Here is a 23,897-nt window from a genome sequence, read left to right as displayed (position 1 = left end):
TGGCTTTAGAATAGTGAAGTATTTGTACTACTTTAAATTGTATCAAGGTGTGTCTGGCAGGGGCAATTCTAGGATTGGATGTTTAGGGGTGCTGAGCCGTGCAAGATAAATGTAACTGTTTTGTACATTTTAATGCAATTTCATTCCCACATTTGTGAAAGAAAAGTACAACACTTTTTGGGAAAGTCTGTGACTAAACCATCAAATCTGATAAAGGTTATTTAAATGCTGAGCCACAGCAAAAGAGAAATGGATTGGAATCATAAAGAAACATATGGTAACCCTAATTTCTGAGGAAAGACAACTCATTTTGATACAGCAGCTCCTCAACATACATAAACAGTATGCATGTTTCTGGAGTAAACCAGCCCCCTGTAGTGAGTACCAAAAATACCAAAAATTGACATTGGAGTTATTTTTTGGACTTTCATTTGAAATGCAATGCACTACATGTAAAACGCGGTGGAGCTGCTGTATTTTTGTTGTTAAAATATTACGTTTCAACCAAGTACTGTATGGTTTTGAAACTTTTCTAGCTTGTTAAAAAGGACATACAGTACTACTGTAGTATTCAAAGTACTTCTTAACATATCTCATTTTTTTTATTTCAAAATACATAAAAGCAGTCAAGAATACATAGGAGTACATTCTGCTACATTCTGTTTATTTAGAAAACATTATTTGAAATCTCTAAAAATTATACCATGGAATAAAAACAGACAACTAAGTTACTCCAAGCACAGACAACTTAGTTTGAAATGTTCACCTGGAATGAAACAAATGTAATGTAGCTCAACATGCTTTCTCAGGTTGGACAGTGAATGTTTGTTTGTTTGGGCAGAGTGGGAAACCAGGAGAACATTTCAAAAGATACGTATCATTCTTCATTTCAAAAACCTCTAACACGGGCTGAAGATATGACCATGGGTGCTCAGGTGGAGAATTATAGCCATCATTACCACCTCTAAATGAACTGCCTGATCTGAGTGAAATGTGCTCTGTGTTTGCTCCACATTCAACCGTGGAGACGCACAATATACAGGTATGACTAAACCACTGAGACAAACAGAACTACACAAACACGTTTTACTGTCTTAGAGATCAGATTTCAGAAAAGAGAAGGAAATTCATGAGCTGACTTCAAAGCAAAAGAAGTGAGTAACTAGAGCACTGATAGAAATGTAGTGGAGTAAAAGTAATAAGTTCCTCCAACAAACAATATTCAAATAAAGTACAGATACTCAAAAAATGTACTTAAGTACAGTACTCAAGTAAATGTACTTTGTTACTGTCCACCACTGTGGGTATCTAAATGTTAAAGTAAACGTACATTTTTATTCATCTTTTTGTGTCACAAAAACTAACATAACTGTAGTGTCTGCAGCTGTCTTATAAACATGTATTAGAGTCATGGCTGCACTTTTACTCCTCTCAGTGCAGGCTTAAATACTAATCTTTAATGGGATTTAAGGCTGAAAATGACTTAAGTTAAATTGGATTTGAAGAACAGGCAAGCAAGGGGTGTGGTTTGGTTGGGGTTGGGGTTGAGGAGGGGGGGTATTGTTGGATGCTCGCGCGAGAAGACAGATGCTGATGCTGTTACCGTCGTAGAGACATTCACATTCACTCCGACTGGGATGTGAAGGAGCCCGATGAGATGGAGACCTTCATCCATCTTTACCTCAATCTGATCGTGAGTCGAGTCTTTATGAATTATCGTATGGTAGATATATTTGATGTGTTTTTGAGATGAACGTGCAGTGTGTGGTCTGGCATGCAAAGCATCTGATCTTACACGGAGCCCTGCGTAGATCCAGAATCATACAATCACGCTTTTTACAGAGATATTTCTGGAATCGATTGGTGCAAAATGTACTGTTATTGTCTCATATAATCTGCATCGCTATACTAGGAATGATAATTTAGTTATGACAGGGGCGGATGGGCCTGTATATAAGGACGATGCGGTTGGAGCTACCCCCCTCCTCCCCTCTTCCTCCTCCCATCCTCCCTGTCTACATCAGCTCCGTGGGATCAATATATGCAGGGTATACACTGTGCACAGGACGGGTTAAATTACACATGATGGTAGCCTGTTCTTTATGTTATGTTAAAGCTTTGTTGGCTTTAATGTTCCCACATAAGGCCCCAGTGAAAGCAAACACTTCAGTGTTTAATATTCCTCAGTGATGTGAAGGGCACTGTGGAGGAATATATGAGCAATAGCCCTCGGTATGTGCTTTAAAACGCACTGTTGCTTAGTCCTGCTGCATGATTATTTCATGCCCCAGTTAAAATTGCGTTATTTCAGTCACTGCTCCAGGTGCTGTGTTTCTTTCCTGACATTTCTTTTTCACGAAGATGCTTGGTGGTGCCTCTTGTCAGATTTGTGAGGATGGACTGGCACAGATGGAGACAGCTTGACTGCTGTAAACTCATGAATATCAGAGCTAAGTGAGGGCTGAACACTGAGAAATCAGATAATGAGTGACAGTTACTAAGCTAGAAATTAGCTGTAATTATCATTGGGAGCATTTCAGTTGTTATCTGTGTGGGTGAGTGTTTGAATTTCAATAGCAAAATAGCACATCTGAAAATCATGAAAATACAGGACAGCAGGTAGAACAAGGTACTCACACATGCCTGCAGACAACATGCATGCAAAATAATGCTGTGACACTTCTGATATCTGCATTATTATATTAATGTATAAACCTGATATAAACAGATCTCTGGTATCTGATTCAAAAATTGTATGTTTTAATACTGAACTGCTGCTAGAGAAATGTGTGGTGCAGTGACTTCCTCCTGCATATCACTTAACTGATCATTGTAACTGATTTGTCAATAATTATTGTAAATTATTTCATTTTATTTTTTGGCTTTTATGCCTTAATGAGAGGATTGGACAGTGGATGGAGAAAGAAAGTGGGAGTGAGGGGAATGACCATAGACTGTATAAATAATGGACATTGTATCCGTGACGTCACCCATCTGTTCCTGAGCGCTGTTTTGAAGCCAATCGTCTGCAGGAGCCATATTGGAAATGCTGAACTCCTCCAAAAGAGTTTGACATAAAGAGGCGGGGTGTGAGCCTCCAAGCCAACAGCTATGTGTTCCTGTCTGGGAGTCAAGTCAGTCATGTCCTTGTTTGGTCAAAAACTCGCAATCTTAATATCTTCTGAACCGTCACGTTACGAAAAAAATTCACCCCCTGTACAGTGTGTGCCGATAGAGAAATTAGCAATGTAGATCGAAGCCATTATTTGAACCAGGCTGTAAACATGTTTATTAATGCTGCAAAGATCGTCTTTTTTTAATTTGTGTGTATGTGGTTTGCGGTGTTTCTGCAGCCAGCCTCAAGCGGATTCTCGATGAATTGCAGTTTATAACACTTCCGCATGGGCTTCATAGTTTCAGACCTAAGGTTGCGCTTGGGAATGACATGCAGGTTGTGATTGAACTTTGATGCAGCATCCAAGGACCGTAGCCCATGCCCAACCCCCCCTGTTATTTTCTTCATTAGTTTTTGTCAGAAAACTCAAATATATAGATAAACATCAGTGTTTCACAAGGTAACAAGTCCAGAGAGTTGTTTTCAGATGTGTTGGTCTGTGTGATCAACTTTCAAAAACTTTAACACGTCCTGTTTGCTATGATTGAAAAACAAGCAAAGTATACTTATACTTTTTTTTTCTTTTTTTAAAGGACTGTGTGTGAGCTAGTGTGTGTGTGTGTGTGTGTGTGTGTGTGTGTGTGTGTGTGTGTGTGTGTGTGTGTGTGTGTGTGTGTGTGTGTGTGTTCTTATCTCTGCCGTCTCCTCTCAGGACTTGTTCTGTGATAATTATAAAACAGAAAGCCTTAAAGCAACTGAGACTTAATGAAAAGTCCAAATGATGGGTTTAACTTCAAAGACTTGGCCTAAAATGACACGTGTAGAGCAAGAAAACAGTCTTTGAAGAGCCAAATTTGCTCGTAGTGGTTATTCACTGTGTGTCTCCTTTGATGTTACAGGATCTTGGGAACCAAGCCAAGATGTGACCGTCACGGCGCGTCACTGTTTGGATTTCTCCAGCCTTTGCAAGAATTGTTTCTATAGCAACAGAAATTCCATAGCATCCTAAAAAATCCCATTCCCAAGATGCAGTCCTCCTCTCAGCCTTCAAAGCCGCGGCGCTTTGACGTCAGCAGACGGACCAATACTACAGTTGGACCAAAGTCTCATAGTGCTGGTTTACAGAGAGAGGATAAAAACATGAACACAATCACTGCTGCCTCCCCTCGCAGAGCAACTAAAGGCCCCACAGCACCCACCAGGACAAGAGTGGGAGTGCAGCCTCGAGCACCAGTAAGCCAATCCAGGTTTAGCTCCCAAAAAGCAGGTTCAACTATCTCCAAAACAGCTAAGCCCAAACCCAAGAGCGCTCGTGCATCTGCGGCAACCAAAATTGCACCGGCAGCAGCCCCACCACAGCTCCCCTCTGTGCTCCCACTAGACCCAAACTGCAACGAGCCCAGCCTCCCCTGTCTGTGCTGCGACGGACGCTCGCCGCAGGATAACAACAGCATGTTCAACCACAACCACAACAACAACAACACCATCTCTATCAGACAGCAACTGCAGCTACCACCTCCTCCACCGGCCCAATTATTGCCCCAGAGGCATGATGGGACTGGAGCCAAGGAGCAGTCGCAGCTTCCTTCAGAAGCAAACGCCAAGATGGAGCCCTCTGCCTGCCCTGCTGCCAGTTTGCAAAACGAAGGCAAAAACACGGATGAAAGCGCCAATCTCAACAACAAGAAACACATCAAAGTGGAGGAAGACGATGACGAGGAAGAGAGCAGCGGGGATATTGATATTGACGATGATGATGAGGCTGACAATGATGATGATGACGATGACGATGATGACACCCTGGTGCCGTCATGCTGTGATTGTCCTCCCTCCCTCCTGGAGTTCTCGCTCACCTCCTCTACATCGTCATCCTCCACTTCTATCAGCTCCTGCTCTGATCTGGAGTCCGACTGTGCAGATCAATCCGCCTCCATCTGCTCCTCTCACGACCAAGATGATCTATCCATCGCTCTGTCCCCTAAAAACCAATCTCTTCCTCAAGCCCTTGATTTCAAGCCCCCCTCTCGTTCACCCCCATCCCTCCCTCTTAGCCACAATCCCTTCTCCCTAACATCACGTTCCCAAGATTCTCCTTGCTCCCCAGATGAGGGTTACCCCTCCGCACTAGACTCCCCTTCTCCTGACTACCTAGGAGTCAAGGGTGATTCAGAGGTTGCAAAACTAGGCCTGCTTGACTTTCTTGAGTCAGTGGGAGAGTTTGGTAAAATGGAGCGCTTTAGCCAGGTGATCCAAGTTGCTCGATGGGATCTGGAAGGTGAGCAGCACTGGGATGTTCTGAGGGATCGGCTGGATCACCTGGACCGCCTTGAGAAGGTGAACAAGGAAGTAAAACTGGCCTACATCGCCAGGCTCCACGAGAAGGGGTTTGATCTTGGAGATCTGGATGAGCAGGATCTCTCGGATGTCATGGATGAAATGGGAAACATCGACATTCCTTGGAAGTTGTATAAAGGTCGGGGAGGAAAAATGGGCGAGTCTCAGGAGTTCTCAGATGCAGGGGTTGACCTCACGGCTCCGTCAGATTGCGAGGATCCTCTCGCTCCTGATTCTCTCACCCCTTCCCCGGTTGAGCCGCCACCCAGACCTCCTAAACCTCCTGTGCGTCATGCTAGTGTGAGCTCCGACCTCCACACCTACATCAATATCAGCAGAGACACCACCTCCATGGCCGTCTCCACCTCCCCTACTATGTCCACCTTCTCCCCTAACTCCTCATCTCCCACATTCACCACTTTTAGGTGTGAGAAACCCCTTCCACCATCTCCACCATCCATTCCTCCTCTCCCTAACTCTAAACCAGTCCCTTACCTCACCCTCTATACCACTCCTTCTCCACCTCCATGTATCCCCACCCCAACTCCTCCCATCCCTCCCCCTCGGAAGCGTCACCTTGCTAGAAAAGAGGCTCAGCGACTTGCTGCTCTTCAAGCCGAACAGGAAAAGACCCCTCTCTCCTTTCCTCCTCCTACGACACGTCCCCCACCTCTGCCTCCTCCACCAGTTATCTCAGTGTCCTCATCATCCCCCCCTGCCATACCACCTCCACCTGCCCTGCCTCCTCCCCCCTCCTTCCACGCACTAGATGTAGAGATTCGGAAGCTGCTGATGCTTGCCGGATTGACCCAAGCTGAGCTCCTCAAACTCAGCCCTGAGCTCGGGGTTTGTGTTGGAGGGTTGGAGGATGAAGGAGAAGGAGGCCATGTTTTCTCCTCCAGGTCTGTTGAGTCACATGAGTTCCAACAAAAGGAGGAGAAGAACTGTGACGCAGAGATGTCAGCCAGGGATGCATGGAGCATCAGAGAAAGGGAGGGAAGAGTAGACATAGGTGAAGAAGGCAGAAAGAGAGAGGAAATCAAGGACACACAGAGAACCACCTCCTTCACTGAGATGGCAAGGAGAAGGAGGAGGAACAGCAGTTTGACCTCTGACCATTACTACTGTACCAATCTTAGCAATACACATGAAACCAAAACAAAGAATATGAACTTTGAGTCGTTCCGTTATCCTACCGTATTTCCAGATTCTCCCCCTCCTCCTCCTCCTCCTCGCCCATTACCCCCAATCCCCCCATCTCAGCCGGTCCGCAAAGTCAGCACCCTCTCTGCCAACTCTGCACAACCTGAGAAATTTGATTGGCTCATAGCGTTCACACCTGAATGTGAAGGCCCTCCTCACCTCCGCTCCCTGGAAATGAGGAAACCTCAAATTGAAGCTCAGAAGAAGCTCAGTTCATTGGGGTCCACTCTAGTGGTTCCTCCCAAGACCACAACTTTTAAAGAGCTGCGCTACCGTAGCAAGAATTCCTCCCCTCCCACAAAGGTGATCACTGACCCAGACCCAGACCCCACAGTTATCACTCCAGATCCAGATATCCTCTACAACCTGAGGTGGAGAAGGGAGAAGGAAGGCGACGACGGCCTGCAGTGGGAATACACCTCTCAGGCTCAGGCCATCTTCATGCAGCCACCACCGGCCCTCACCTCGATGGCCGCTCTGAAGGAGATGCTCCAGAGAGCGGACAAGGAGGGGGGACAACTTGAGCTGTGCCCGTCTCAGAAGATTGGCAGCTCCATCAGTGACAGCAGCCTGTGGACCATGGGCAGAGAGTGGGAGTGTGAAGACGTTAAGAGTGAGGAAAAGAAAGGGGAAGAAGAAGAGAAGGAAGAGGAGGTGGAGGTGAGAGGACGAGCCGATGGAGGGAGGACTGTTGAGTCAAGAACTTCAGGTGAGTGTGAATTTCTGTGATAATGCCATTGGGGGAAAAAAGGAGGCAGATGAGTTTGAAGACAGAGGGGAAGGGGTCTCCATGTGTGTGTGCATTTGTATGTTTGTAATAAAAAAGAATAAGGCAGTATCTGCCTCCAGTATCACCTAAATTGAGTATTAAGTACCAGGAAGTTAGCGTCCCAATACCACGACTAATTAGCCTCCAAAAAGCCAACAGGTAAATTATCATGTGACACTAACACACAACATGCTACAACAGAGGGTGTACCAATAGTCAAAGGTGGCAAAATGTCAGCTTCAGTGGTTTTGCTCAAATATTATGAAATTGTTTACACATCAGAGAGATACTTGGTAATCACTGAAACTCAAATCTAGGTATTAGAATTGGTACTAGGAAGGAAAAGGTGGCATTGTAACACCTCTTCATCAGAGTAGTGTAGTGTAATTTAGATGTTAGCCTATTGGATAGGCAGACGATAGAGATAAACAGACAGAGAAAATGACTGCGTGCTTCTTAAGTTTTATTCAGGGATGCACAAATAAAACCCTCAGACAGTACAAAGACAAAAACAGAAACCAGGGGAGGTGAAATGTTGACTCATTTATCCAGATGATGTATGGAAGGAGAGCAAAGAGATGTGGGACGAGCATGAGTCACACAGAGGGATGATGCATGATATGATAGATAAATTACGACTGGGGGATAAACAGGCGGGGGAAGCGAACAAGACAGTGGAAGCAGGAGTTTGAACACAAGTAACAGTGGGAATATGGAGGGAGAAAGAAAGTGAAGGGAGTGAGGGTAATGTGAGGAGAAATAGGAGGTTGGGAACTTTCCAGACAGTATTTCCTGCACTGGTTATCAGAGTGTGATGTCATCACTGCCTTATTCAATTATTCATCCACTCTTCAGAGCAACGGAGGGGAGATAATGGAGTGCCCACTGAGCTTGCAACCTTCTCCTTCCTTCACTCATTTTAGTATCCTCTACTTTCTTACTTTTCTATGTGTGTGTCCTCAAGTGGCTTCCTTTTCTCTGCCTTTTTTACTCGTTTAAGTCACCATCCAAGTGGGATGTTGAACTGTATAAATTTCTTTAGCTGTCTATCTCCTCCCTCCAGTACCCACCACCCTTGCTCCCTGGAGTGGCACAGATAGCTAAGATCAAGTTACAGTAGTGCTGCAGTAGGCTCTATCAACGTCAAGGATATAAGTGGTAATGTCCATTTACAGAAAGGTATAGGTGAAATTTAGATATTTAAAAGTCTAAGAAACCTTATTTATTTTCGTATTACAACTGATTCTGACTGATGAAATTAATCCAACTCAACTTTATTTATAATTCACACACAAAAAAGCAGCCCAAAGCCCTTCAAACTGATGGAAAAATACACAGATAGATACAATTTTCAAGACTAAAAATGAATGAATAAAAAGCTAAAGCTTTTGTACTTTTTCACTTTTCTGTTACTCATCTACTTTTGTATTTTTCCCAACGCACAGTAGGCTACTTAATTTTATTTCCCTTTTTTTTTTTTTTTTTCTATGTCATTCTCTTTATTTCAGGTGTTATGATACTAGAATTCCAGTTCTTATTTTTCCATTAACATCAGAATTTGATATTTCAGCACAGTGACATGAATATCAGGCAGTAGACAGGGATTTGAGGGAACGAGGGAGGGGGTTACTGTTTTCTTTTCTACATCTTTGGCTCTTTCCAAGAGCTCACCGTACTGTATTAAGCTTTATAAAAAACTAATAAAAATATTGTTGAGTAAAAAGCTAAAGAATTGTTAGATAAAGGAAAAAAGTTGAGCTACCATACAGAACAATGATCAAACTCAGATCAGGGCTATAACTTTGATCATGAATTAAAATACATACATTCAGACAGATTTTGCTATTTTGATATCTAGAGGCTGTGAGTTGTAAAGTTCAAAAAGTAAGGTCTCTCATCAATACTTTTATGGGACACATTAGAGACATCTTAAAACATAGAAGAGAACTAAGTGACTTTATAGCTGGAACCTAAAATGAAAGAAGATGTCTGTGTTTGAAGGAGCGGGGTAATTTAAATCTTTATCGACAAAAATAACTGAGAGATCATTTAAGATAAGATAAGATATTACTTTATTGGTCCCCCAGGTGGGAATTCAGTTTTTACAGCAACCCAGACATAAGTACAATCAAGAAGAAGTTTCAATAAGTAAAATAAAATAAAATAAAATGAAAATAGATAAATAAAGCTAAAATACAATTTAGATATATACAATGTTACAAATGGAATTTATATTAAATAGCAGTAATTACAGGCAGTATTAAAAATGATTCAGTAGTGACAGGTTTACATGGTGTGATTATAGTTGGTGATGACAGATTAGCAATAAATAAAAATAAATATGCGTATGTAGTTCTTAAGTTCTGCATTTTAGCTAACAGGGTTATGTGTCAAATACTTTGAAATTATATCATGACTTTATGTTTGCTCGCTGGTTCTAAAATTCGAATGAATTACAGCTTGATGATACGCTGAGGGAAAATAGCCAGAAATAGGTGTGTACACCTTTAAGAGCCCAAGGGGCGGATCTTAGTAAATGAACCAATTGCTGAGAGCCTGTGTCAGAAAAATAGGAAGTATCATGTGCTGGTTTCAGTTCAAAGACAGCTCAAGTCTTACCGAGGTATGGTTGCTTTTTAGCTCCTTTTGTATCCTGTAGCCTGACAGCCTGTCACAGGTAAATGTAAACAGAGTCTTCACAGACTCTTAGTCTTCATGATGATTGAGCAGGAAGGAACAGAAGTCTGTATCTCTCTGTATCTGTTGACTGACTCAGCATTATACTGTATGCTGTACTGGTGGAGGGGAGGGGGGGAAGTAGAGAGGTTCAGAACAAAGGCAGAGAATTGAAAGAGAGTGAGAGGGAAAGAGAGAGAGAGAGAGAGAGAGAGAGAGAGAGAGAGAGAGAGAGAGAGAGAGAAGGTGATCCAGAGGTGATGAAGGCATGCACTGCAGTACGGTGCAACAACTGTTAGATTGGCACTCACTGTCCTGACTTACACTTTGTATTCATAGAACTCAGGGCAAGTTGGAAATGAAAGTAAAACCATAAGCCGTAATGAAAACTTGGACCCTAACATGATTAATCTTTAGGAGTGATGGTGGCATTTTAATTACTTGGTGAATGAGTGGCTGATTGACAGAGCAATCATTTAAACTGTGCAGCAGAGACTGCTGAACGTTTACGCTTTTATTGCAGCGGTGTCATTTCCTGTTGTGCCAGACTCTCAAATAAAAGAGGGGGGGTTATCACTCTTCATAAATCAACTCCATTGATTCTCATACACTGTCTGTGTAACTGTCTACCAGCTGTTGACTTGTTTAAATGATTCATTGCTGCATGATATGACATGATGATGGAATTCATTCAGGAATGTGCATTTTCTCTCGACAGACTAACATTTTCTGCATCTCTCTCTCCTTCCCATTTTGTTGCCACATTTTTTCTCTTTAATCTTCCTTTGTTTTCCTCAACTTTCCATCCCATTTTCTTGTTTCCACTGTTTGTCCACTTTTCTTCCTCATATTTCTTTGCTTGCGCCCCTTCCCTTTGCCCTCTGATTCCTGCTCCCTGCATTTTTAATCTCCTCTCCACATTTCCAATAAGCAGTTTCCTCCCCCCCACTGTGTCTTGCCCAGTCCTCCCAACCCTACTTCCTCCACGCTGCCCTCCCTCGCTTTCGTCCCGGCTTCTGTAACTCCCAGCCCTTTGCAGATCCAAGACCCAATAGCCATGCAGGCAGGGAGTCTACAGACAAACACTGCAACACACAGCAGGCCGGGGCTGACAGCTCAGCCTGTGTCCACAGAGATGATTCCAGCCCTGATGTAGGCTCTGGGTTTAACTATGAATCCCTGGCTGATTTTGGCGTAGACTCTCCTTGTGATGATGAGGATTTCTTTAATACATACAAGGACTTTGAGTCTGACTCCATCTGTAATTTTGACTCGCTCTACTGCAGTGAAACAGACATACACACTAAGTCAGACACAAATGTTAGTGGCGCAGGAGACGCCTCAGGTAGCACCACCCCGTATAAGAACATTGATATCATGATGACGTATTCAAACAGCATCAGTGCTATGGATTCACTGTTTTCCGAAAAACATACACACTCACATATAAACAAGGAAAGAACATCTAAAGAGCTTCCTCCTCTCCCAACATATTACCTCTACCACCCTAAAAACTGCCCCTTACACAGGGGTGCCCCGCCCCGCCTCTCCCCCATCGGGGCCCTCTCTCCTCCTCTGCGCACTGGAGCGCCCCCTCCAGGGTCCGCAGGCTCCGGGCTCAGCTCCCCGCTTTTCCCTCGCTCACACACCTTGCCTGCTCTTGCTGCACCCCTCTACTATCCAAACCTTTACCCTCCTATCCCGCCCAGGGCGCCCCCCCTACCCCCAAAACTCTACCAGGCTCCTCCGCAGTCACGCGTGGCGAGTAAGATTTCTCTCTCTCTCTTCTCTCTCCATAGACATCTTTCTCTTTTGTCTGTCATTTTGCTTGCATGCACGTCTGTCTGTCTGTCTCTCTTACTGTCCCGTCTGTCTTTGTTCTCTGCTCTGGATACGGTGGCCCTCACACTTTAGTCACCTTTCCAACCCGGGTGGTTTGCAGATTTGAAAGAACATTGTGACTGAAGATGATTTATGTATCAGGAGTCAGCGCTCTGCAGGTAACCTGATACGTCTTATCTACTGAGTGCTTTCAAATCTGCAAAAAGCCTGCAGACGGGTAACAGCTGCTCCTGTCAGAGGGTGTCTAGAGTCACTCTCATCACTCTTTTTCGCTTTGCTTTTCTCTCTCTCTCTCTCTCTCTGTCTATCTATCTTTGTGTCAGTCACTGTGTTGTTTTTGGTTTTGCATGATGTGTTGAAATGGACATGCATTTCATGCCAGGCACAAGCAAAGAAGCTTGTTGATGATGTTGTAATGTGAAGATGTTATATTTGAGTTAACCTCTTTTGAACTTTGTGTGTGAACGTGGGGAAAAAATCCAAACTAGCTGAACTGCATTACATTCTGTTAACTATAAGAATGTCTGTATTTATATAACTACATTATATAAATCTGTATAAACAAACATCACCCTCTGCACTTTTGTCTATTTGTTTTTTCCACCTGACTGATGTGTTAGCTTACACAGTTGCTTCCCCCCATAGCTCCTGCAGCTCCTCCTGTGTTTCTCTCTGCTTGTTTAAGTATGTATGAGTGTATTTGTGCATTTGAGTGTGAGTCAACAGTAATGCATGGGATCCTGTTTATCCCTGCTGCATACAGAAAGTTGTCTTCATAGATCCAGATGTTGAAAGCTGGTCACAGTAAACAAATATTCACAGGATGTCCTCACACTCTGTTTGTTGTCAGTTGTACCATCTGCTTCTAACTGCCTACTCCGATGCTTCTCATTGCTTAATTGCTCCCACTAATAACACAAATATTGAAAGAATAACTGTCTGTGGTGATTAATATTGCCTCTCTTGAATTTCTGTGTCTTCAAACAGCTTTTCAGTAAGTAATATCTCTTGTGCTGTCGCTGTCAGCTGTTCGCAGTGTCTCATTCGCCGGCTCTGTCCAGAGGACGGGGACTTCCTGGATGGGCGAAGATGTGAAGCATCCAATGAGAGGTCTGGGCCTGTCTTCTCTGTTCCTGCAGGAGAAAAAAGGTGTGAGCTTTCTCTGGTTCACCCGTGTTCTTTTGTTACTGATATCTGTAGCTCTCACAGTCTAACAGTAGGTCATTGTTTTTCCCCCCAGCTCTGGTCAGTGCGGTCAGTGTGGCAGTGGAAGCCATCTTGGCCCAGTTCAGCTCTTCACGGACTGTCGTTCAGAAGGTCAGTCACTGCTGGATTCAGTTTTTTTGGTGTTTTGATTGTTTGTTTAGCTTTCAAGGGGTATTTTATCTGAAGTCACTGAAACCGCTTTACAAACAGAGCAGAAGGTAGACTGTACTCTATGTTACATTATTAACAATGACCTAACTAAGGCGATGGTGGCCTAGCGGTCTAAGCGCCCCACGTATAGAGGCTACCGTCCTCGTCGCAGAGGTTGCCGGTCGACCATTTGCTGCTTGTCTTCCCCCACTCTCCACTCTCTACTCCCCACATTTCCTGTCTTTCTTCAGCTGTCTTGTCATTAAAGGCAAAAATGCCAAATAACATAACTTTAAAAAAAAAACCAATGACCTAACATCAAGACAGGATAATATCCAGTCCTGTCTAACGGACAAGACTCATTGCTCGTCGTAATCCACCATGAGCAGAGCACTTTGCAGCTTTTAGCAAGTTAAGTTACAGCGGCAAGGACAAACTTCCTTTAACAGGCAGAAACCTCGAGCAGAACCAGACTCATGTTAGACAGCCATCTGCTGAGACCTTGTTGGGGTTGGCAAGAGGGATAGAGGGAGATGCAGAAAGGCAGAAAGGGAGAGAGAGCTGGACAGAGACAAATATCATAACAACAACAACATCAAAACAATAAAAACAGCACATTCAGACTCATGGAAGTAGGTGTACAATTAGCATGAACTTCAAATGAATACTTATAGGCAGCTAAAGTTTCAAGTTACCATTTACTTTTTTATAATTTATTTTTTATTGAAATTTTGCATTAAACACTTCCATGGTATATACATCATCTCTACATTCTCCACATAAGCTTTGAAATCATAATTGCGAAATCACATATATACCAACAGAATTAAAATAACATAACAGAAACTAAAAGCAAATTATGTTCAACAAGGGAGTAGTCGTTTCTTTACTTAAAATATAAAATAAAACTAATAAGCAGTGAAAATAAAATCCGGTCTATGGGGGGTTACAAAATTAACCCATTGCCTCCAGTTAGCAGTGAATTGCTCTGACCTGTGATTAACACGTGCTGTAGTCTTTTCCATGTGCTAAACGTCCATTGTAATGTCCCTCCATCCATTTAGAGTTGGGCTCTTCATGTTAGCATTTACAATAACACAATGTGGAAAATAGTTGTGGGAAATAAAGTGTCAATCAAAGCAGCTGGAGACAAGAATAGCTTAATTTCCCTGCAGCCCTCATGTTTCTAAGACTTAAGGACTAAATATATCATGGAAAAGCTAAAGCATGTATTGAAAAACACGGGGACTTGAACAGGTACAGGTAGAGCACACAGCCTAACCTGACAGGGGAGGGCTCTAGTCCAAACAGGCTTATCGCCGTCCATGCCCTCTTTTCAAGATCTGTCCTTCTTTCTGGTTCTTTCTTGTCCTTTTTTCTCTTCACATATAATAAAAATAATAATGGATTTTTATTTAAAAGGCGCCTTTCTCAGCACCCAAGGTCACCGTACAGGGCAGAGTCCAAAAAAACAATATCAAAATTAAGCTGATAAAATCAACAAGGCATGATACAGTGCAATTAATAAAAGCAAATAAAAATGTAAGCGTAACTTAAGGAATCACCAGTGAAGGGAGGTACCCACAACCCATGACTGCCTTGATGTGCTGACTCTTGTTTCCCATCTTGTCCCACAGTAGAGGTGTGAGGGCCATCAGGGGTCAAGTGGTAGTGTGGGTGGGTAGCATCAGCATTGTTAATACCCGGAGCTCACATAAATGGAGCCTGGGTCTTTTGAAGGTGGCATAAAGCCCCATTTGGTAGGAATGAATGAGGGCGCAGTTGAGTGAGGGGGATGTTCCTCCCTGAACACTTGTCCTTTTCATCAGGGCACAAGCATCTTGTGTTTATATCAAACAGCACCACAGGGCTTTTTGTTTGGGACTTCCGAAATGTACTAGGGGCCCTCTATTGTAGTTTCAGACACAAAATGTCACACCGTATTTTATTTGTTGTTCTTTTTTTAAAATGGTTTCAATCTCTACCTTTTTGTTCTGTCTCTACATATTTTCTTCTGTCACGTTTCAGTCATTCTCACTTAACAAGGTACTACAATATCTTTCTAGACAGCCCAGTTTTGTAGTATTAAGAAATTCCTACTAACGTCAACCCCCCCCACCACCACCCCCACCCCCTCCAAAATCATCTCTCATCACATCATATTGAACATTGAAAAAAAAAAAAAAAAAACCTCATTATCCGCTGTTTCTCTCAAACCTTTATTTATGTCCCCTTTCTGTCTGTCTTCTCCTCTGAATCATCCCCTCTGATTCATTCCCCTGTCTTTGTCTCTCACTGCACATCTTCTTCATCCCTCTCTTTATTTCCTCCTCTTTCCTTCCCTTTTTTTCTTTCCCCTCAGGCCTTATCAGGAGACAGCACTATAAATCCATCTCTAGGCCGTCTGGTGCTGCAGTGCCTCTGCCCTGCCCTGCACAGTTTGCTGACTGATGGCTTGAAACCTCACCAGAGTGACCTGATTGCGGGCAGAAGGCCAAACTCTGCTTGGAGCTTGGTCCAAGCCTCCACACGGCCAGGTAGCGTATTAAGGATCGTCTGAAAATTAACATTAATAGATTTGGATACTAAAGATTTAATATTAGGCGTTTTATTTCTTGTAATTTTCCCCCTGGACGATAATGATAAACCTTGGACTTAGTCTTTCTGTCATTTCCCACACTCCAGCCAATACTTGTTCGCTTAATTCAGCATTTCAGACACTAAAATCAACAACAGGATGCAGATATTGATTGGCCTATTAGTGCCAAGTTTTAGCGCAATTTTTCGCTCACGGTAGTAAGTTTCCCATCGATCCCACCCTCTCTCTCCCTCTCTTTAAAAATACATAACCTACTTTTTCCTCACAATCTACTTCTCAAGGTCCAAGAACACAAGCCTTGTTCAACCTTCAAGATCGAGTCGGAGAGCTGCCCCAGCTCAGGCAGAGCAAGCACAGGTTCAACGCATTCCTGCTCGGCCTCCTGAAGTAAGTTTAGTGCGGGGTTGTTTGGTTGTTTCACACAGAAAAACTAAGCGTATAAAAAGGAAGTTAAAGCATGTGTATGTGTGATAGGTTGATATAAATGGCTTGTATGAAAACCACACCTGATAGAAGTATGTAAGGTAATACAAAGGGAGCAAATCCACTAAAACAAACCTGAATATCTGTCTTCTGAAAACTTAAACCTCTGTGTGACACAGGATAATTGATTGGAAGAGTGTTTTTGTTTCTCAAGATAAATCCCAAAAGTATTAACCATGGGATGTTTACAGTTTTTCTCAGTCACTTTAGTACATTTCTCAGATCAGAATTGAAATTCTCAGAACTACTTGTTCAATCTTCAGATCATTGCGTCTATTGTGCACATCAAAAAAGCAGTAGTGCTTATGTCATGTTGATCAAATTGTGTTATAATGGGTCTCTGTTGAATAGTCTCACCCTCCACAACATTAAGGCATTAGTTCATCGCATAAGTCTTCACATGCAAAATGGTTGAACATGTTGTCAGAATATGTCCGTCATATTTCTGTACATTTCCATCAGACTTTTTTTCTAAATCTGTCCTGAATTGATAAATTGCTCCCAGGTGAATCTTGACTTTCTCTAACGAAGGGAAATGTGTGAAGCATTAGATCAACCAATGATCAACCAGTTTTCTGACATAGCTCAAAGGTGTATCTCATGAACCATCAACTGGCAAGTATATATAGCCGGAGCACAACACAATGTTACAATGTAAAAGCGTAAATGTGAATCTTGTCCGGTCTCTTGCAATCAATCTCCCACATACACTAAGGTGTAACTTACAGTTTACAATAACTGTCATCAAAACTTTAGCCATAGTTTACATCAGAACAACCCTCCAGAGTACACTGTTATATTGACAACATGACTAAGCAATTTGACTTTCTTATCCGTACACAATGACACAAGGACTTGTCACTCTGATGGCACTGACATGTTCATTGTCACAGATATTTACTTTTGAGAGATGAACTAAGGATTTTGTGCAAGATACTGGCTTTTGCAGGTAATCCATGGTGTTTTGCTATTTGTACAAATTGTTTTGAGAAATGCACTTACTGTTTTGCAAATGTCGAGGATGATTTGGGAAATGTACCAAAGCGACTGAGAAAAACAGTAAAAACAAGGGAGAAATCCTGTCTTTTTTAATCCCTTGGTTGCAGACTGGAGACATGAAAAATGCTGAAATCAGAATCTCCTAACCCTTCCTTATTTAGATTTTCCTGCACATCTCGTTTTGTTTTCTCACTGTCTTCCCCCTCTTTTTCCTCCAGTACCAAGCGTCTTGATTTCTGGCTATCTCACCTTCAGTCCTGCAGTGGTAAGTTTCCTCTCTTCGATGTGATCTCTTTTTCTTCGGAGGTACGTTTATAACCATAATGCTTTTTCCTCACAGATGTTCTGGAGACATATTTTCGCCCCACCTCTTTTATGCGCCTGTCGCTGACCGCCTGCCAGCCTCTGTTCGAGGAGCTGCTCCTCGTGCTGCAGCCTCTCAGCCTGCTCACCTTCAACCTCGACCTGCTCTTCCAGCATCACCATCTAGAGTCAGACAGCCACCGTCCACAAGTCCCCAGTCCACCTCCTCAGGATGCTGGATCAACAGAGAGTTCACAATCAAAAACCACAGGCTGCAGGTATATTGAAACCCTGTCAGAAGTTGACTTTGGAAGCCCGGAACATGAGGCCACCAAAGAAAAACCATCACCACCTGTCAATCCAAACAGCGAGGGATCAGGGAATTCAACACAGAGCACTACATTCCTCAAGGTTACGATCCCCCTGGCGCAGACAAGTCCACAGCTGATGTGGGTGCAGGAGAAGGAGATTGGAGCTTTACCTCTACCGGCTGATGAGGAGGACAGTCTGGCTCAGCAGGCAGGACAGGTACTAACATTTGTTACAAACAGTTCAGTTTGTGTAGTCTGATGAGTTGTTAAATCCCTCAGGGCTGACCTTTTCTTTAAATAACAGGCAATCCAGCAGGGATGGGGAGCTGTGATGCGTTTTGGAGGCAGACTGAGCAGGAACCTGGCTGAGCTGAACCCGAAAAAGGAGGAGGAGGTTAAGACAGATCTGCAAGGTCTGCAGATCCAGGCAGAGAGCGACTTCGCTCCAGTCAGCAGTGGTGTTCAGGTTCCGTGGGGTTTTGGACGGCTCTTTGGAGCCTCTAAAAGCCCGAATAGCCCACCAGGACACACACCACCAACAAGGTTAGCCAACAAATGTAACACTTTTATCCTCTGCTTGAGAGAAAGCAAGAAATTCAATTGCTGTAGTGTTTAACATAGAAAAGAAAAAAGAGCGAGGTACTAGAAATTATTTTTGAATGACTCTTGTTTCTCTCTCTCTCTCTCTCTCTCTCTCTCTCTCTCTCTCTCTCTCTCTCTCTCTCTCTCTCTCTCTCTCTCCCAGTAGACCACACAGTAAAATGGTCAACTCATACACTGTATCCATGTTAATCAGAACCATATTTCCTCCTCCACTTCGTTCTTTTCCTCCTCTCAAACCTAAATCCCTCCATTCACGATCCGACCGTTCCCCTCCTCCCTCTTTCAGTAGTGGTAACACAAATCCGTAGGAAAGGGTAAAACTTATTTTTGGAAAGGAGCGCAAATTCCTCCTCCTCCCTTTGCTTCCTCTAAGTCAAGTAAGCTTTTCGTTGACCCCATTGTAAATTGACTTTTAATGTGACATTACAGCTAGAAACACACCCTAAAATAACATTCTTCCTACCAGAAAGCACACTCGCTCTCACTCACGCTGTGTCGAGCCCAGCTATTACTTAACGTATCGAAGGGAAGCAGCATCTTCTGTCATGCTTCCCTCATTATACCCTTGCTCATTAAAGGAGACTCTCATCCATTTTCTAATAAAACACACCCTGCCTAGCATTCTCTCTTCCGAAATTGACTCTCAAAGCAGTGAACTGCCCCCTCAAACTTAGAGAAGCATCTCAGTTAATGTTTTTATTTAAGAGCTCAGTGGGCTCTCTCTCCCTCTCTCTGCAGGCGTCCCTCTCAGTGGCTGGCTCCTGGTGTGACTGCACTGACCAGAATGGTGAGCAGCAACTCCACTCCAATGTTAAGGAGGGCCGCAGAGCTGCAGGGAGAGAGTGAACCAGAGCCAGAGAAAGACACCGATGTACTGGAGATGAAGGACAAACCCAGACCACTCAGGTACAGACAGGAAGTTGTGCTGGAGGAGGAGGGGGAGTTTTTGCATTTTTACATGTTGAGATGCAGTGTAGTGGTCGAGGAGGAGTGATCAATAAATCACAATTTCTGTTGTTTCATATTTGAAATGTATTTCAAACACTTTGGTTTGAACACTTTTATCAATGCTTTTAAAAAAAATATTGTACTGTCATAATTATGAGTAGCTTACTTATCGACCTTGAAATCTCAAGCCAAATTTTGAAAGAGCCACAAGGTGGCGCTTTGATCAGAGGGCAAAATTAATTATATTTTCTCCAATTCAGAGACAACATAGGTAGCCAGGAATATACAGTAATAGACAAAACTTCTGTCCTCTGAAAAACATTTATCCAACCAATTACAAAAAATGATCAACAGAACAATAAGACAAAACAGAGAAAAAAGCATGCACACATCAACTATGTAAATATGACTAATTTAAAGGAACTTAAATCCAACCATATAAGGAATACTATAAGCCTCTACTTTTTATCCCAGTGACTGAAAGTAAATAAGATGTAACAAGTCTCCAAGTTATGAGAATATACATAAAACTATTCAAATTGAGATAAGTTAACTGAAAAATACATAACTGAAACACTACATATTTCAACACTTGGCATGAGAAGCTGGTTTTGTAAAGAAAATCCTCTGGGTTCAGTTTGTCTGTTACATGCATGGCATCATCAGATTTATTTGTAGACTGAGCCCCAGAAGTTATGCACATCAGGCACACCCAAATCATGTGTCAGAGGACCTAGAATCAGTTTACTCTCGTCTCTTGTTACTCGTGTCTATTACAGGGATAGGACTTTGTACATGGATCGATTTAAGTCTTATTTTGAAAATGAACAGATCTTGTTTTCATTTCTCCTTTAATATGACCATAGGCTTTTGTCATTTTGGCTGTAGTTAGAATGAAATATTAGTAAAGTCATACTCAGAATGTATTTTCTGACATTGCCTGTTGCAAAAGTGACATTTTTCTCTGAAATTCCACACTGAATACATCATGACTTCATCAATTTTAGGGCTCCACATAGAAAGTCAAATTCCAGGTGTGTGGTTGAAAATGTAACTCCCCTTTCATAAAGATGAACTAAAACATTATAAAGAATACCGCAACTATTATGTCTACTGTAGTCTTCTTCAGGGTGTCATGTGTTCTCCTTTCTGACATGTTTTCTTTCCCTTCAAAGAGCACTAGTGGGATTAGGAAGCAATCCAGCTCTTGTTTTTTGTCTTTGAAGCACTACGACTGGTGACTCACTCAGCTCGACTTTGAACAATCCTGCTATGTGACTCATCAAACATTTGGCTCCATCACTTGTCAGGGATGATGTCATTGCTTATAGTTGGTGTGGATGAGGAACTGTAAATCTTTGGCTGAACAGGTCTCTGTTGTGTGTTCTCAGGTCAGTGCGAACGCTGTGTGACCACACTGGAACGGATTCACAGCTCAGCTTCTGCAAAGGGGAGGAACTGGTGGTGTTGGGAGGAGTCGATCAAGACTGGATCCGCTGTCGTCAGGGAGACAAAGAGGGGCTGGTAGCTATTGGCTACACCTCCCTCATCATGTAACTTCAGCACTAAAACTGCTGCACTCAGACAATAAAGATAAATAAATAAATAAATATAAATATATATATTTAAGGCGAGTATTGAGAGGTGATGGTGAGGCTCAGTTACTCTGAAAGGGATATTTCACACTGTCTTGGTTTAGGTTTGACTCGAGTGCAAACACCATCTGCTCTGCTTTATGTGCATCAGGAGCAGTCTGCACTCCTTCTCCCTCTACGAACATATGGGAGTTTTTCCTCTCATCACGACTCATCCTGTTTGGTAGCATTAAACTAATGGATTTTAACAGCAGGAATGCAGCAGATGGTGTGAAATAATGACTCAAGTCAAACTCAGATAATTTCACTCTGGAAGACCTTTGATCTCAGAGTGAAGTATCCCTTTTAAAATGTCCCTTTTCCTCAATTTCTGCCTTCCCTGTCAGCCACTGATCTGAAAATGATCACAGGGGGAAAACTCTGTACACTCCGTGTAATCAACCACTAGCAGATTCAAGTGCTGTCAGATCAGCGGCTGCCTGTTGTGAGGAGGCGACAGCCTGGAAGTAGCCACTTTAATATCTCTTTCTCCCGGCTGCAGGGACTCGTGGCTCGCAGGTTGTTGTGTGGAGAAGGCATGTTGGAGTACTGGGCCGTAGCTCCTGTTGCATACTGCGTAGTAATGTAGTGAATTGTAGCTGTGTAGATCTGTGTTCTATTGACCTTCCACCCCTGTTGACCTCTCACCTTTCTCGCCTGGTTCACGTGTGTTTGACATGTTTCTGCTACTATATTTGACTGTAAAAATATACATAAAAATCTATATAAATATAAGTATATAAATTGAGATTGATATTACCAAGATAGATAGAAAGATAGATGAACAAGAATAAGCAGGTAGTGAAACCCAACAAGCAGCCTGAGGAAGTGAAGTGATGAAAAACAAATGGATTACTTCTTTATCTTTTCATATGTAACTGAAAATGAAGTGGTTGTCATCCATGCAAAAGAAAAAAGGTAAATGTGTTTGTTTTAAGTATGAAATCCAGTATCTTCCCTCATGTGTGCTTTATGTATTGCCATTATCTTGACATCATTAAATGATTAGATTTAGCCTCATATCCTGAAGCATAGTAATGTGCCATGAATGCTTTGAATGAGAAAATCTCTATATATCCAACTCCGTTATAGAAGATGACATCAGACAACAGCAATCTGTAGCTAACCTCTCGACTTGTCCATAACCTTAAAGGGGCGGCATGTGTAGGAGTAAAAACTTAACAAACACACTCTCAGCTCTCGTTCAAAATCACCTGACCTTAAATGAAGTGCAGTGATAAAACTCCAGATGTTTGTAACTCATGAATGCTACTGTAGAGTCTGTAGGTTTGGTGGCTGGTCTTCACCTTGTACCTCAGCTTTTGTATTTAACTCCCCGCCATGTTTGCTCATCATAATCATTGATATTAATGATAGTGGTTGTACAAGTGGTTGTGGTCTATAGTGATATGTTGATTTCAACGTTCCTCATAAGAAACTCATTGCTTTTTTGTCATATATTGTTTTTTTATCTTCTATATTATGTATTTATGACTATGCATATTGTTATATATACAACATCAAGCCTTTTTTTGTTCTCCGACACGGTTTTGGTTTCATGTTTTACTGCAAGTTGACATCTGAAACCCCAGAAAAAGTTGCTAAAAGGTTAATTCTGAAGAGCTTGATTTGAAGGCAGACACTAAAGAACCTCTGTTTAACTCTGCAGGACAGTTTCAGGACCAGTCAGAACAGCACAGTTCTCTGTATGTTATTTTGTGGATGCCATGTAGCATGACATTACAATCACAGTGGCATTACTGTCTGGTAGCATCACGTTAAATCAGTGCTCATTTTAAGTAACTTATGATCATATTAAAATGCCATCAAATGGATAACTCTAGGTATTTAGAATATCTTCCAAATAAAGACACAATATCAGTTAACTGATTCAAATGTATTATCTGTTTGTTTTTATGTTGTTAAAGGGATGTTTTGGTCTAAATGCACTTAATTTATTGGATGTAATATTTATTGGTCTTGGGGTCTCTGAAGGAATCGCTCAATCTGACCCATCTAGTGTCTCTCTATCTATCTGGGTTCATTATGTATGTGTGTGTGTGTGTGTGTGTGTGTGTGTATGTGTGTGCGTGAGTATGAGCGTGCACATGGCAGCATGAGTGGCAGTGAAAGCAGAGATGATTGTGAGCACATCTGTGTGTCTGCACATCCTGCACTTTCACCTTCACGTGTGTGAGTGTAACAATGAGTCTTGTACCTTCCTCTTCTCCTTCTCCTCTTCCTCCTCTCTTTCTCTCTCTCTCTGGTGTCATGTAGCTTGTAGACATCCCCGTGTCCTACTATTGCATAGAGTTCAGTGCCCTAATAGTGTCAGTCACTGTCCACCTCCTGCATGTGCTTGTTTGTAAATACACCAAATAAAATGATCAGTATGAACCAATCCTGTGCAGCTGTTTATGAGTCATGTTTGTGCACTTAAAGCACCTGTGAGGAACTTTCTGTTGAACCCTGTGGACAAAGTGATAATTTTAATCTTGATTGTGTGAGTTGTACTTTCTGAGAGAATCTCATCCTATTTTCTTTTAAAAGTGACACATATCCCTCACAGTAAATCTTTGCCCTGAAATTTATAAACGGAGGCTTTTTTCGCAGTGTGCTGTTAATCGCCTCGTCTGACACCTACCCTGCGGCAGCGTTTACAGGCATTAAAATAACAATATATAAATAATCTTCCTGACCTTTCTTTTTATATTTTTATATT

At 42.4% G+C, this 23,897-nt stretch overlaps 1 protein-coding gene across 2 annotated transcripts; it reads left to right on the top strand.

Annotated features, from left to right (window-relative positions):
- The first annotated feature begins 1,587 nt into the window (after window positions 1-1,587).
- On the top strand, window positions 1,588-23,576 carry rusc1 (RUN and SH3 domain containing 1). 2 transcript variants are annotated; one of them, XM_034698604.1, is made up of 12 exons: window positions 1,588-1,693; window positions 4,015-7,361; window positions 12,966-13,088; window positions 13,180-13,256; window positions 15,324-15,341; window positions 15,658-15,832; window positions 16,176-16,281; window positions 17,595-17,641; window positions 17,717-18,207; window positions 18,295-18,533; window positions 19,332-19,499; window positions 20,933-23,576. In XM_034698604.1, the coding sequence occupies exons 2-12, from the start codon at window positions 4,142-4,144 to the stop codon at window positions 21,096-21,098; spliced, it is 4,830 nt and encodes a 1,609-aa protein (XP_034554495.1). In that variant the 5' UTR covers window positions 1,588-1,693; window positions 4,015-4,141; the 3' UTR covers window positions 21,099-23,576. The 2 variants fall into 2 exon arrangements, with proteins under 2 accessions (XP_034554495.1, XP_034554497.1); XM_034698606.1 differs by lacking the exon at window positions 15,324-15,341.
- The last annotated feature ends 321 nt before the right edge of the window (window positions 23,577-23,897 follow it).

Source organism: Notolabrus celidotus, chromosome 12 (genome assembly GCF_009762535.1).
Source record: "Notolabrus celidotus isolate fNotCel1 chromosome 12, fNotCel1.pri, whole genome shotgun sequence".
Lineage (NCBI taxonomy): Eukaryota > Metazoa > Chordata > Actinopteri > Labriformes > Labridae > Notolabrus > Notolabrus celidotus.
The sequence above is the reverse complement of the archived record's forward strand: the minus strand, read 5'-3'. Positions and strand labels throughout refer to the sequence as shown.